The 13,359-nt window shown below is 39.0% G+C and overlaps 1 protein-coding gene across 2 annotated transcripts; it reads right to left on the reverse strand.

Annotated features, from left to right (window-relative positions):
* Positions 1-603: 603 nt before the first annotated feature.
* On the reverse strand, positions 604-12,817 carry igsf8 (immunoglobulin superfamily, member 8). 2 transcript variants are annotated; one of them, XM_028003604.1, is made up of 8 exons: positions 12,675-12,817; positions 12,392-12,552; positions 8,893-9,273; positions 7,673-8,134; positions 5,502-5,680; positions 5,039-5,291; positions 3,845-4,291; positions 604-2,785 (listed from the first exon to the last, which is right to left on the reverse strand). In XM_028003604.1, the coding sequence occupies exons 2-8, from the start codon at positions 12,447-12,449 to the stop codon at positions 2,658-2,660; spliced, it is 1,908 nt and encodes a 635-aa protein (XP_027859405.1). In that variant the 5' UTR covers positions 12,450-12,552; positions 12,675-12,817; the 3' UTR covers positions 604-2,657. The 2 variants fall into 2 exon arrangements, with proteins under 2 accessions (XP_027859405.1, XP_027859404.1); XM_028003603.1 differs by having other exon boundaries at positions 12,659-12,813.
* Between the last annotated feature and the right edge of the window lie 542 nt (positions 12,818-13,359).

Below are 13,359 nucleotides of genomic sequence, written 5' to 3' on the forward strand. Positions count from 1 at the left end.
GATGTGTTATTGTCTGTAACGACACTATAAAATACAGTATGTATGTTTCAGTCTTTAATTGAATTTCTGAAATGAATAAACTTTTTTTGATATCCTAATTTACTGGTGAACACCGAAATATAAAGAATAAAAAATAGCTAAATGTGGGATGAAGGAAAAGTACAAATTTGTAGACTGTAAAATACTAGCAATATTGGGGTTAAGTTACTTATTTTTCCAGGTAGTAACAATGACTCAAAATACTAGAATGCTTTCTTCATTATTAAAAATCCAGTACTCCAGAATTAAAAGACCATACAGTTTGTGTTTTGTTTTTCTTTCAGACATAGTTACTTTACAAAAGCTTGCAGGATCTTGAGTTGACCCTGATTTGGTTTTTATAATACGGAAATTACAGCAACCACAAGAAATGTTCTGGTTTTACATTCTTAACAATGGAAAATGTTGCAAAGCAAACCAAAAGTGCCTCATCCAACAGACTGGATTGTTGTCTTGGCTCCAGGATGTTCTGAAACCATTACGATCTCTTCAGTTTCATCTGATATGAACATTTTGAAGCTTTCTGAAAACAAAGTGGCAGAAAATTGAAACGACAAATCGCAATGAAAATCCAGATTGTTTTATTGGTGTTTAATCGGCTGGCACGTTTGCCAAAGCACCATAAGAAACAGAAGTGAATGGCAGTATGATGCATTCAGGAATAGTGGAGCATGCCATCAGTAAACAACTCTTAACAAAAAACATTTTTGAGAACATTTTACACAAATGCACATTTTATACAGTAGTGCTTATATTTTTCAATACTGTGCAAAAGCTTTTCACAGAGGCCATTATTCACAGAGATCAGAGACTGGAAACAAATCGAATGTGAGCCACACGCAGCGTGGGGGAAGGGCGGCGGGATTCGCTGCAGCCATATACGGGGATTAGAGATGAATACGCAGATACCCGCTTACTGCCATCTGAAAACACATCCAGACAGCCCTGTCCTGCCTCTGCTGCTGTGTTTGCATGTATCCGCGTTGGTGTGCAAGGGCATCGAGAGCGTGCATGTTGGGTAACAGATCAGCTTTGGGTCTGGCACAAAGTGGCTCAGGAAGCAAGCATAGATGTGACGTTACTCCAAACTGTCTTTGAACATTTATAATCAGGGTTTTTGGAAGCACGACTAACAAAAGGCAGACAGTCTCCTGCAGAGAGAAAGAGACTCAAAGTCCATGCACATAATTTTACATGACCACACTTTTCTTTAGGAGTGACTTTCAACAGGAAGAGGAGGATAGATTAAGTGTACAGACGCACTGAATCTGTCCAACACATTTTTGTGGGCTAGCAGTGGGAGCCATAGTCATAAAAAGCTTTCTAAAGAGCTCTGGACCACATGAGGACAAGAATGATAGAGATACTTAACCAAACTATCAGGTCATCTGGCTGGGAAACTGCAGCTTCCATTAAACAACAAACACATGATTTAAAAGAAAAAGAGAACAAAACACAATTGTTATTCTGCAACTCAGAAGCATTAACCCCACAAACAAGAAAAAAAAGCAAAGAACTTGCTTTTTGGCTGGAAGATTATAGCGTAAACGATACCAAAGGGCTTTGGTCCCAGACTCGTTTTTGTCCAAGTGCTTTAAAGGAGCAGACTGAGGAAGCATGCTAATCAGAGGTACTTTACATAGAAACATGGTGCTGCAGCGCCATCCTACATTAAGTACATTTAGCAGGCAGTTTCAGCAAAGTTTGAACAGATTTCCACTTAGTGCAGATGGTACCTCCTTTAATCTTAGTCAAATGTATAAAACATAAACCTGCTTTGAAAGTTCTCAACAGAATGAAGCACCAACTGGTACTTCACTGGTTTTCATGGGAAAGTTCCCAGCCATATGCCTCCTTGTTAACTCACAGACAGACTGACGCTTTGTTTACTTGCAGAGCTGCTCTGGGCTCTACACGGCGGACTGTCCCTGCTCATTTTAAGAAAGCGGAGGCTCAGCATTCATGTGACTGTCAGTGAGGGGCTGAGGCCATGCACATACATTTACACATTGTGGGGGTTTGCATTCAAAACAAAAACACAGTTTAAAACAAGGAGCAAGCAGAAAAAATAATTATAATAATCCACATGAACTCTGCACCAATAGTAAACATATAAAGACCTACATATCCAGCATCATATAAAAATAATCTGATGAGTTGAGTGGCATTGTTCTGTAACCCTTGACAATTTTTAACAGAAAAGTTCACTTTAGTGAAACCTGTACAGATATCACCTTCAATCCTCTTCAATAATCTTTACAAAACCTTATTTAGTTTAATCACAACTTAAAGAAGATTATGAAAAATGGGGTTTAGCATCACATGAAACAACTATCAACTCCACTTGAAAAGTGAAGCAGAGAAATCAATGGTTCAAACCTCTTATGGGTGCAAATGTGATTGAGCAACATTGAGGGAGTAAAAAAAAAAGAAAAAAGTAATTTGGCAGTAATTGTGAAACTCAAGTCCAAACACAGAAAATCCATATTAAAATATGCCAAACTCCTTAATTTAGTCTTGAGGTCATTTTGGAGCAGGGTGACATTTTCCTGCCACAGTAATCTCTGCAGTACCTCTTCAGGTAGAAAAAGCCAAAACGCTGGCGGCAGCAGGGAAGCCTATTTTGTAGCTCTTTGTCTTGCTAGCCGCTTCATGAAGCAGCAGGTTACGGTTGCGATGATGAAGATGCCAACAAACAAGGCCGATGAGACTCCGACCACCAGAGGGATGAGCAGGAGGTCAGCAGCTGGAGAAGCAAAGGAAAAAATGGAGAGAAAGTTCCTATGTCAGATATCAAAATGCTTTAGTTCTGTTTTTCATTGGACATATTTATAATTTGGTAACATGAATGTCTCAGAGTTTCAGAGCTTATGGAATATGAACTTATTGATGGTCTGCACTTTCAGGCATTTCCTTCTGGAGCTTTGTGCAAACATATATTCTGTTTTTGCTTTTTCAACCCACTTAAATGTTTAAGATCCCCAAACTAATTTTTGTATTACAGACAGATAACCAGGTGCAAATATGATTCTCAAAACGTAATTCCATTTACTAAAATAATTAAAAGGCTATCCAAATCAAACTGGCTCTACATGAGAAGGTAAATGCCTCCTAAACCTAAACCCTGGTTTTGCTTTCCTTAGGAGGAACAACTGCCATTATATTTTTCAAAAATATTACTTTTTGTCCTTTACATCTGTATGGAGGAATTTTGTCCACACTTCTTTGAAGAATTGTTTTTATGCGGCCATACTGCCCGATTTTCAAACATGAGTGGCCCTTTTAGGATCAATCCACAGAATCGCACTCAGATTTAGGTCCACAACCTGATTAGGCCACTGAAAAACTTTCATTTTTCTATTTCAAGCCACTCAGAGGTGGAAATGCTAATGCACTCTGGGTCATTGATCTGAAGGGTGTTTGAGAGTGAGATCACAAGCTGGTGGCTGGACATTTCTCCTTTAGTGCACACAGCAAATAACAGTATTTATCTATATTTTTCTTAGGCACAGACAAAAGACTCAGCAACTTGATATGAAAGGTGAAAAAAGTACAAGGGCAGAATGAATTGACACAGAATGGTCAGCTAATGTGGCAGGTCATTGCATTAAATGTGACTGGCTTTGCTCCAAGTTAGAATCACTAGTTGATTCTTCTAAACATTTAAAATAAATCTAATTACTGTGCTAAACCCCAAGAATCTTTGTGCCACTGCTCAGACGTTCACTTGTCAAGGCTGGAGCAAACAGTGACCAAATATTAGCAAATAACTGAGAAAATGGCCGTAATACAACAAGGCTCTTACCTCTGGCATACAGATAAACAGTCACTTCATTTGACTCTGCTTTGGCCCCCGTGTCGTACCAGCCTCCATGAGGATCCTGGCCCCACACTTCTGCACGACATCCATACATGCCCTGGTTCTCCACCGTTGACATGTGAATCCTCAGCCTGTAGCTGACGGCAGAAAGCCGGTCGATGCTAATCTCACTGTCGTTGACGTAAATATTTGCTACACCATTGTACATCAGAGTAGCAATGAGCGTGGGTTGTGCTACTAGTTCAGCGTCTAAGGGAGCACCACCCGAGTTCCTTGTGATGACTGGTTCAGGAATCGGCCGCCGCAACCATTGCACTTGAACCTGCACCGGACCTGTGGCTGTCGCTGTGGCGTTGCAGATTATGGTGATGGTGCTTCCTCGTTTCAGCAGGGGGCCACGTGGGAGCCGAGCCACAGCTGAGACCAAAACATCTGAGGAAAAAACAACAACATTGAGAAAAGAAAAATAGGTAAATAACACAAATGGATCAAAATTATGAGACAAAAGTCTACCAAACAAATTAATATTTGGCTGTTTAAACTTTTGGGGCTCCTTCAGAATGACAACAATATCAAACGCACCACCATGTAATGGATCAAAAGAGATATTTCAGTGAATTTTATTTATTCCAAGTCCATAATAGCTATTAAGCAATGCACTTAAGTTCAAAGTTTTAATTTAGCCTGTAGTTTGTTCAGAGAGAGCACTAGAGTTTCAGTGAATACCAGGAAGGCTGAATGAAGTACAACCATTAGTGTCCATTATGAGCATCTTTTCCCACTAGATTCAGACCAACTGGCTAAACATTATTACATTACGATGTAAATTGCATTTTTACAACACTTGGACTACATCATTTAACAATTATTGCCCTCCAAACAGTCATTTGCAATACGTGGCCTTACTCCATCACCCTCTAGCTTCACAAAAGTTTTTAAAAAACCCTCATTTCCCCTCTTGAATGAGCAGAATACTCCCTCTTTTGAGTCAGATGTGTTGGACCATGGAAACCTCTACAATATGTAGAACAGTGCTCCTTGATGACTGTTTTTGGACACTACTGCCTTCAACAGATAATGTGGCAAAAGATTCTTTCAAAATACGGCGGGGAAACATAAAACCATCTTCAGGCAGCTAATATTAAAGAAATGGGGAATTTTATTTTATCTTAGGCTTACCTTTGGTCTTCAGGTTGACAGTGACACCCTCTGACCTCTGGGTGAGTGTTGCAGGAATAGACAGGCTGGGGTTTTTCCTGCCAGCATACACACTCACCACACAGCGATACACGCCTGAGTCGGCAGGCCGGGCTGAGAAGAGCTTTAAAGAGTACGTCCCCTCGGACACTTTCTCCAGAGAGCCGCCGCTGGCTCTGCTGAGGTCGTCTCCCCAGCTTACAGTACCGTCCGGGCTCATCCGAGCCACTTCAACCTTAACAGGAAGCACAGCAAGCCACCAGTCAGTAAGGAATGCAATGTAATTTCAGCTTATTGATGAGAATATTATGATTTATTCCAGGATTTTACATTATAATAGTAAACATATATATGTATTGAGTTTTACAATATAATAGAAAATACAATGAACTACAATTAAAAAAACATATTTCTAAATAAGTGAGCAAAATGAAAATGGCAGTACCTCTACTCCTCCGGCTCCAACAGCATCACTGCTGACTGATCCTCTCTTCATCCACTGCACCAGCAGACCCGAGTTCACCTCAGATGCCAACCCCAGCACCTCACAAGTCAGGATGAGAGGGGACCCAACCTGGAGGGTCACCTCCCCCCGGGGTGAGGACACTACACCCAGAGACTCCGCTTGAAAGAAACAGAGACAGATTTGATGAGAACAAAACTCTTCCGAGTGCCAAGGCACAAACAGGCACTTAGACTGTGATTAAATAAATCTCTACAGAAAGTGAGATACGGCAGAGAGCAGTTTCCTAGAAGCAGACTGTAAAATGCTCAGTGTGCCCTGCATTGGTATTCAACCCTCTTTACTCAAGTACTTCTTAAGAAAAAGCCAGTGAAACTAAATGCCTTCAGGAGCCATCTTGTTAATAGAGAAAGCCCACACTGTAAATTAATCTCAGTATAAATTCAGCTTTTCTGTGCAGGCCTCGGAGATTTATTAGAGAACATTAATAAACAAGTAGCATCATGAAGATTAATGAAAACTAATTAACACAAAATCCTGGGTTTTCAGCATCTCAAAGGCTACTGTTCAATCCATCAGCTGAAAATGGCTGTGCAAAAAGAACCAACCTCCATCTTTCCTCCCTCGGTTTGCATGTAAATAAACTTAACTGGTGTAATAACAACACATCAATGCTAACCCACTGTGTGCGCAAGACTTGTTTAACAATGGCACAATATTCCTCTAGAAAAAAAAAGAAAATACATTATTTAAGCTAACAAAAAGAGGCCATTGTATGAGCTGAACAACAAGAGAGACAATGAACAATAACATAAAGCCTCTCAGTGAGTGTCTTTAGAAAGGACAACAATGCATGCACTGATAAGCTTAAAGTTTGACCTCAATCTTATCATAGAAAATGTTTTCAAATTTTTGCATAATGCAACGAAACCCCGGTTATCTCTTTCTGCAACACAATCAAGTCTAAAATAATTAATTTGAAATGAGATGAATCAATAACAAGTATACCTTTACACCAAATTATTGAACTGAGAAACTGTACTGACAGCAGATATTTACCTTTTACTATATGTAACAGGTTAATGCAGGATAGAATAATATGTTTGAAGAGATGTTACCCAACACAGTGGTGCTTATCTAAAAGAAATAATAGACATGCTGGTCTGACAGAAAGAAAGTTATCCTCTCTGCAGGCTGAAGGAGGCCAAGGTGGGAAAAAAAAGATTATATAATCCTTCAGATCTGCTGCAAGGCCAGAGGCATCTATCCAGTCATACAGGCAGTCGGCTATTGACTTATTAAATCCAGCTGGATAAGCAAAAAGAGGCCAGCGTATTTAGAATGTCAGTCAGAAAATCTGACTGCTGAGGCACCAAAGGAACAGATCTGCCAGAAATTAATTCATAAGTATTTTAACCAAATGTCATTTTTATTATTAAGGCAAGAATTTGTGGACATTTTTTTTTTTTTAGCACAGTTAATGATTTACGATATATTAAGTTTTTTTTTAAATAAAAGCATTTCCCACCTGAAGTTGGGATTTTGTGAAAAGAATTTGCCCCATGACTTCTATCAACCTTTTCCATATCCAAGTTGTTAAAAGACTGGCAGTAAAATGAACACAAATGTTTATCCTATTATTTAACAAGTACTCAATTGAGGCCTCAGCAACATAAACTCTGGAAAGAGCCCAGGGTACTCAGTGACACACAGAGCATAAACCAAGCCTGCTTTGTTGTTAGAATTTATTGCCATTTACAAACTTTTCCACAGCCTGGCTGAATATTGCTAGGACTGTTTGTGAAAAAGGAGAATTATGTTGTTTTTCATTTGAGGCCTTGTCTCCGTTAATGCTTTACTCATTGAGCATTGCAAGTCTTTTGCTGATTCCTGTCTTCAAAAAGTTACTTTTTATGAAAAGTTTTGAGCGCATTCTGATTTATTCTTATTTCATTTTCACTACAAATCCAATAGTGTTTGCCCAACAAAATTACTAACCCCCAGATTGAGTAGGCATGCTAAAGTTAAATTATCCTAACTAAAGCTCTGAGGTAGTTTTTGAGTAGTAAAACACATCGGCAGTTGTGTTTTGTGTCGATTGTGTTTTTTGGCACCTGAAGCCTACACAAAATCTGTTTCGCTTCTTTAATTACCTAGTTGCTGAATGGTCAAGTTGCCAATATCTAGGGTCCTTTGAGCAATCCTCTGCCACGTTCGATCAGGGTCCCTAATCCACTGTGAGGCTTCACAGAAGTACGACCCAGCGTCATCGGGCTGCACCGCCTTCATCTTCATCAAGTACAACCCCTGTCCACCCTCTCCGTTCCTCTTCTCCAGTGTGATCTCTCCATCATCGTAGCGTTTCTTGTAGAACCGTCCTGGAACAACCCCTAGAAGCTTGTCGATGGAGATGATCTCTCTAATTGTGCTGACCTCGCTGCCAGCGCCGCTGTCTGAACGCTCGCTGCCACCCCGCTTCCCGAACACGATGGACAGATGGGTGAGTTGCTCCGACTGGATGCTGGATGAGCACATCAGAGTTAATTCAGATCCTTCAGGAACAGGCTGGCTGGTTAGGGAGCGAATATAGCTGATTTGGAGTGAGTCTGGAATCACTGTGGGGCAACAAAACAGAAGAAAAAAAAGCACCAATCTGTAATCTGTCTACATTATTTTTTTTGTTAAAAAAAGATGTACTCTTAATGAGGCAAACTGTTTTTAATATGTAAATGAAGCAATATTCTATGCAAAATCAGAAAAAGTATAAAGATTCTTTGTCTTTAATTCTTGATTTTTTTATTTTTGTCCCATCATTTTTGAAAATGAAACTCTTTTGAATGATATTTTTTTTCTCTAGTAGTTTATAGTTTTGGTCTCCTAGCCTATGAGCTGTCAGTTAGCTGTCTGTGTATTGTTGCTGAGGTGTGCAATATCTTCTGAACCTCAATGCTTGAACTCTTCCAGTAGTGAAAAACACAGTTTATTAGCTGGGTACTGGAGATAACACTATTTATTCAGTGGAAACATCCTTTTACATTTTTATTTTAGTGTAATTCAACTTTTAATATTACAATTATTAGATTGTGACTCTATAGCCATTTTGTTTCCAGATCATCAGTTACATTCCAGTACATTTCCAGTGAAACATAGAAAACAGTACTTATGTTCAAGGTTATCTTGGTTCTGCAACTTCAGCAAATTAATGTTTATATTTTCAGTCAAACTGTTATTTGTAAACCCATTTTAACATCAAATTTTCTGTTGGAGTCACAAATGCATACTTTATAGAACTCTCTACAAAAGACTACCTTGATTATAAAAGGCAACCCACTTTGAAAATACATTCAGAGAAATTTGCATTAGTTTGTCTTACCTTTGACAGGAACCAACGCGCTGTAATTTCCCTGGTAGGTGCTGTCCGTGCTGGGTGTATAACACTCATATTTCCCCTCGTCTTCAGCTCGAAGTCTCTGGATCACCAGTCGGACCATATCCCCCGAATCTCTCTCAATCCTCACCTCCCCATTCCTCACTCTGGCCTGGAATGGGGCGTATGGGAAACCTTTGTCCCTGGTGGACACCACTCCTATCTGTTTTCCTCCAGCATCATTCCTATAAAGGAACCACTCAAATTCTTGGGTACGTGAACCTTCATATCCGGACACTTGACATGGCAAGGCGAGACGGAATCCGGCAACACGGAAAAGTGGTCCATTGGGAAGAGTCACGTCCCGGCACATAGCATACTGGAACACTGTGATACATAGAGAAGGAGAGAAAGTTTTATGTAAACTTTGGTAAGTTATAGTTGCATCAAATGAATAACGTCTGGAATAGATGACTGATTATGCAAATAATAAATTAAAATGGTGTGAATAGGAGCCTTGAAGGTTAGTGCTCTCAGTGAGATTCCTGTTAATATGACTAGGGAAGTCAGCGGGCCCAATTTCAAGCTGGTAGAAACTGAGTAAATACTTATGTAAACAGAGGAACTAAATAAAATCAGAAAGCTATTAAAAGTTATGAAATATCACAAGTTATTAATCAACCAGCATTATGTATGTTTAGTAAACATGTCTTTGGTTCTAAGCAGAAATATTCAGCATGAGTTCCTCATATTCAGTGAACAATGAACAATGATAAACAATGAACAATCATAAACAATGAACCTGGCTGCTGAGAGCAGCCAGGTTCATTGTTTTCTACTGAGCCTCTCTGTCTGGTTTTAAAAATAAAAATACCCCTATTTAAGAAAGTTCCTATTAAAAATCAATTTGGTCCTTCTGAAAGCTTCAACTCAGCATCTGAAACTCACAGACCGTTATGCTACAATTGAAAAAAGTAAATATAAAGAAAAATCCAAGGAAAACTTTAAAGGATCAAAAGGCTAAAGAAATTAAGACAAAATTTGAACATTACAAGAAATTCTGGATGCTTGAAAGCAAAACAAAACAGAAAGTCACCAAAGAATTACCTAATAGTATTTATTTATGAGGTAACTATATAAAAATATATCATAATCCAAGAAGAAAAAGCAGAATGACATCTTTAGTAATGTCTGAAATGAGTGGTAAAGTTCACAATGTAGACATCTTTATCATTTATGCTTTGTGTCAAATAAAACAAGCTAAGCAGAAAATCTCATCTTGAGATTAAATGTTCATGTCATCAATCCTTAAAATAAAAAGAATTTAATACTTCTTTGATACAGAAAGGAATTCTTAGAAGAACTCTAAACATGACACCGTTTCACCCAAAATTTAAAGTTCATAAAAATCTGAATCCCTTTATTTGGCCACATCTCTTGAACAAAGGAGCATAAAAACACTAAACTACTGCAAAGCAAAAATACCCAACAACACCCACAGGTTATGTTATTAAATTAGTGTCAGTGCAGTTATCGATTTGCCCAGAAAGCAAGGGCTAAGGCAGCTGAACTGCTCCTGTGTCTTTTCAAAGCTACCCCAAACAAGATTCTGTCGTAAGAGACTGCAGATATATCCGCCACTCATCTCTGACTAACCCTCCATAAGACTCTTAACTACCGTAACAACAAGAAAAACAGGTGAGGCAGTTGTTTCTGTCCACTATTTATGTGGGTGTGTATGCAGTACTGGAACAACTGGACCCTTTACCAAAAGCAAGCCCTCGCCTGATGACAGACACACATACAAACCCACACAGATAATGACATGGGAGACTAGAGGGAGGCTTAAGCGGATCAAGTCCTAATTAACATTGGACTCAGCCTGATAGAGCTGGGGGACACCACAGCTCGTCACAATACTCAATGCTGTATGGATTAGACCCCATGCATCAGGGCCTGGGGGGCATTTTCTGAACCAAAACAAACACAGAGATGGTTGTTGCACGTATTGATCTAAAAGCTCTATAGAAAGCCTGTCCTGCTATTATGGAGCTAAAAGGTGAGGGATCCTACACATACCCATGTCCAAATCACCCAGTTATCCCGCTTAACCCGAAATACAGCCATATTGAATGAATTAAAAAATATATCGCGATGAGTCTCATTTGTCAAATTAAAAGTACCTTTTGAAAGTAACAACCTTTAAGCAGGTATTAACCCCTTAACTGTCACCCTCAAATGCTTACATGTAAGTGAATAGGTCCAAGAGGACACAGCCTGTGTCATCATCATGACAGTAACTTAAAATGTAACTAAACCCCCTGTGAAAGCATAACCATGCCCCTGACCAACTCTGAGATATTCCACCAAAGTCACAGCCAATTGTGGGGATGAGCAGAGGGGTTGATGTCAGAATCATAAAACTAAAGTCCCAAGTAACCTATTTAGATCGTTTATCAGAAAAAAGTTGACTTGGGGGTTAGTTACAGCTTTTCATTCAGCCCACATTTCTGTTTTTAAAATAAAATGTCATATTTTCATTAACTGTAAGTGGAGAAATATATAAATTAAGGCTTTCAAACATCCATCTGTGTGTAATTAATCTATATAATGTGTTTCACTTAGAGAGAAAGTTCCTGAAATAAATGGACTTTTCAATAATATTCTAATTTGTTGAATGAATCTGTACAAGCAAACAAAAATATCTACTTCTTCATACATGCTATTCAAGTCATTTTTTCTTTAATGTAAACATTATAATGTTCAATCTCTGGACATTGTACTGAACATATGAGATGAACCGAAGAACTTCTGGTAAGCAAGTTGAGGATACTGCATGTTTAAGACATAAAACAAGCTCTAAAAGACAGAGTGTGCTGTAGCCCTGCAGAAGATAGTGAGGGGAGCTGAGAAGATCATTAAAGTGTCAGCCATCCCTCTGTCAACCTTGTAAACCTCTGCCACACCTCAACGTCAAAGCTGCTGCATTATTTAATTTATTTGATATTCTTCACCTGCTTTATCCTTAGAAAAATCTATCTGTTAAATGATTTCCCACATTACTATCAATCCCTGAAAATGTCTTGCTACATTGTGGTCCATTAACCACACAATGCAATCACATCAAACTAATTAGAGCTTAAACCACCAAGTCAAAACAAAAAGCTTTCCAATATGATCAATCTAACAAACATTTCCCATAAAATACCAACGTTCAGTACTTTATGAAATGGAGGGTGGGAAAAGAAACACCTGTGGTGAAGTGGAGTATAAAAGCAGTCAGCATGGAGCTTGCTTTACAGGTAATAAACATGACTGTGTGCTTAATGGCTGTGATTCTAATTTTCACCGGTGAGTTGATAATTCGTATAAGACTGGAACATTAGAATAACCCAATCTGCTGTATATTACATCAGAATAAAATGGATTTATTTAGTAAGCCGTCTCCTTCTGTGACAGATGGTGAGGCGGTTGGGAGACAGAACACAGATACGGATGGACTCACCCCAGTGCACAATTACGAATAATGCTGTTTTCATCTTCGGAGCCATCATGGTCCTCATCTTCTCCCCCCCTCCTGAAGTCCAGATGGATTACGTTGATCCAGATCTCTCTCTCCTCGTTCCTCTGCCCGTTTACCGCCGATCATAGTTCACACCAACCCTTCTGTGGGTTCCAGTAAAAAAAAAAATTATGAATAATCTGCACAATTAGCGCCAACTGGAAGACGAAGGCGCCGAATGAATGAAAGTGCAGGAGTACACATGCAAACCTGTAAATTTATTCACCCATTTTCCATGCACCACCTCCATCAATACAACGACTACTCCATATTATGTTTTCAGATCATACCGCCTCACGGTCCATTCTTACCACAGGGCAGGGGGCTGGGCTGCAGCTTGGACCTGTGTGTTTGAAGGGGAGAAGGAGTGGTTGGTCACAAGAAGGTGGAGCTTAAATGTATTAGAAAATGAACCACGGTTGGACGATGGCGTTTTGAGCCAATCACAGTTTAGAGAATGGAGGGGGGGCGGGGGCAAGCCAACAAAGAGAAGCTGCATAGACACGGAAAACCACGAGAGGGCGACAAAGGAAAGCATAACAAATCTGTGATTATGAAGTCAGGTATTCGTTTAATAAAGGCTATAAAAAAGACGTTTAGCGTGTCAAACAATTTATAATTTATGTTTGTAAACGATGTATGAAAAACAAGTATCACAGTATTATAAGTGGTGTTTTAAAGGCCAAAAGTTTTCAAACTGACAGAAATCTTTTTTTTTTTTTATTGTTGTTGTTTTACAAACTAACTTTAAGGTTACTGCTTCATTTTTGTCTAGGTGGAGATTTCCAATTTGCTTTTGTTGCATGAATAGTGATAATATGAAAATGCATGTAATGTAAAAGTAAAAAGAGATCTTTAACTAAATAAACATATTTTGCATTGTTCTTTAATCCTTTCAATGAGTTGAGCAG

The sequence above is a fragment of the Xiphophorus couchianus genome, chromosome 20 (assembly GCF_001444195.1).
Source record: "Xiphophorus couchianus chromosome 20, X_couchianus-1.0, whole genome shotgun sequence".
In the NCBI taxonomy this organism is placed as follows: Eukaryota; Metazoa; Chordata; class Actinopteri; order Cyprinodontiformes; family Poeciliidae; genus Xiphophorus; species Xiphophorus couchianus.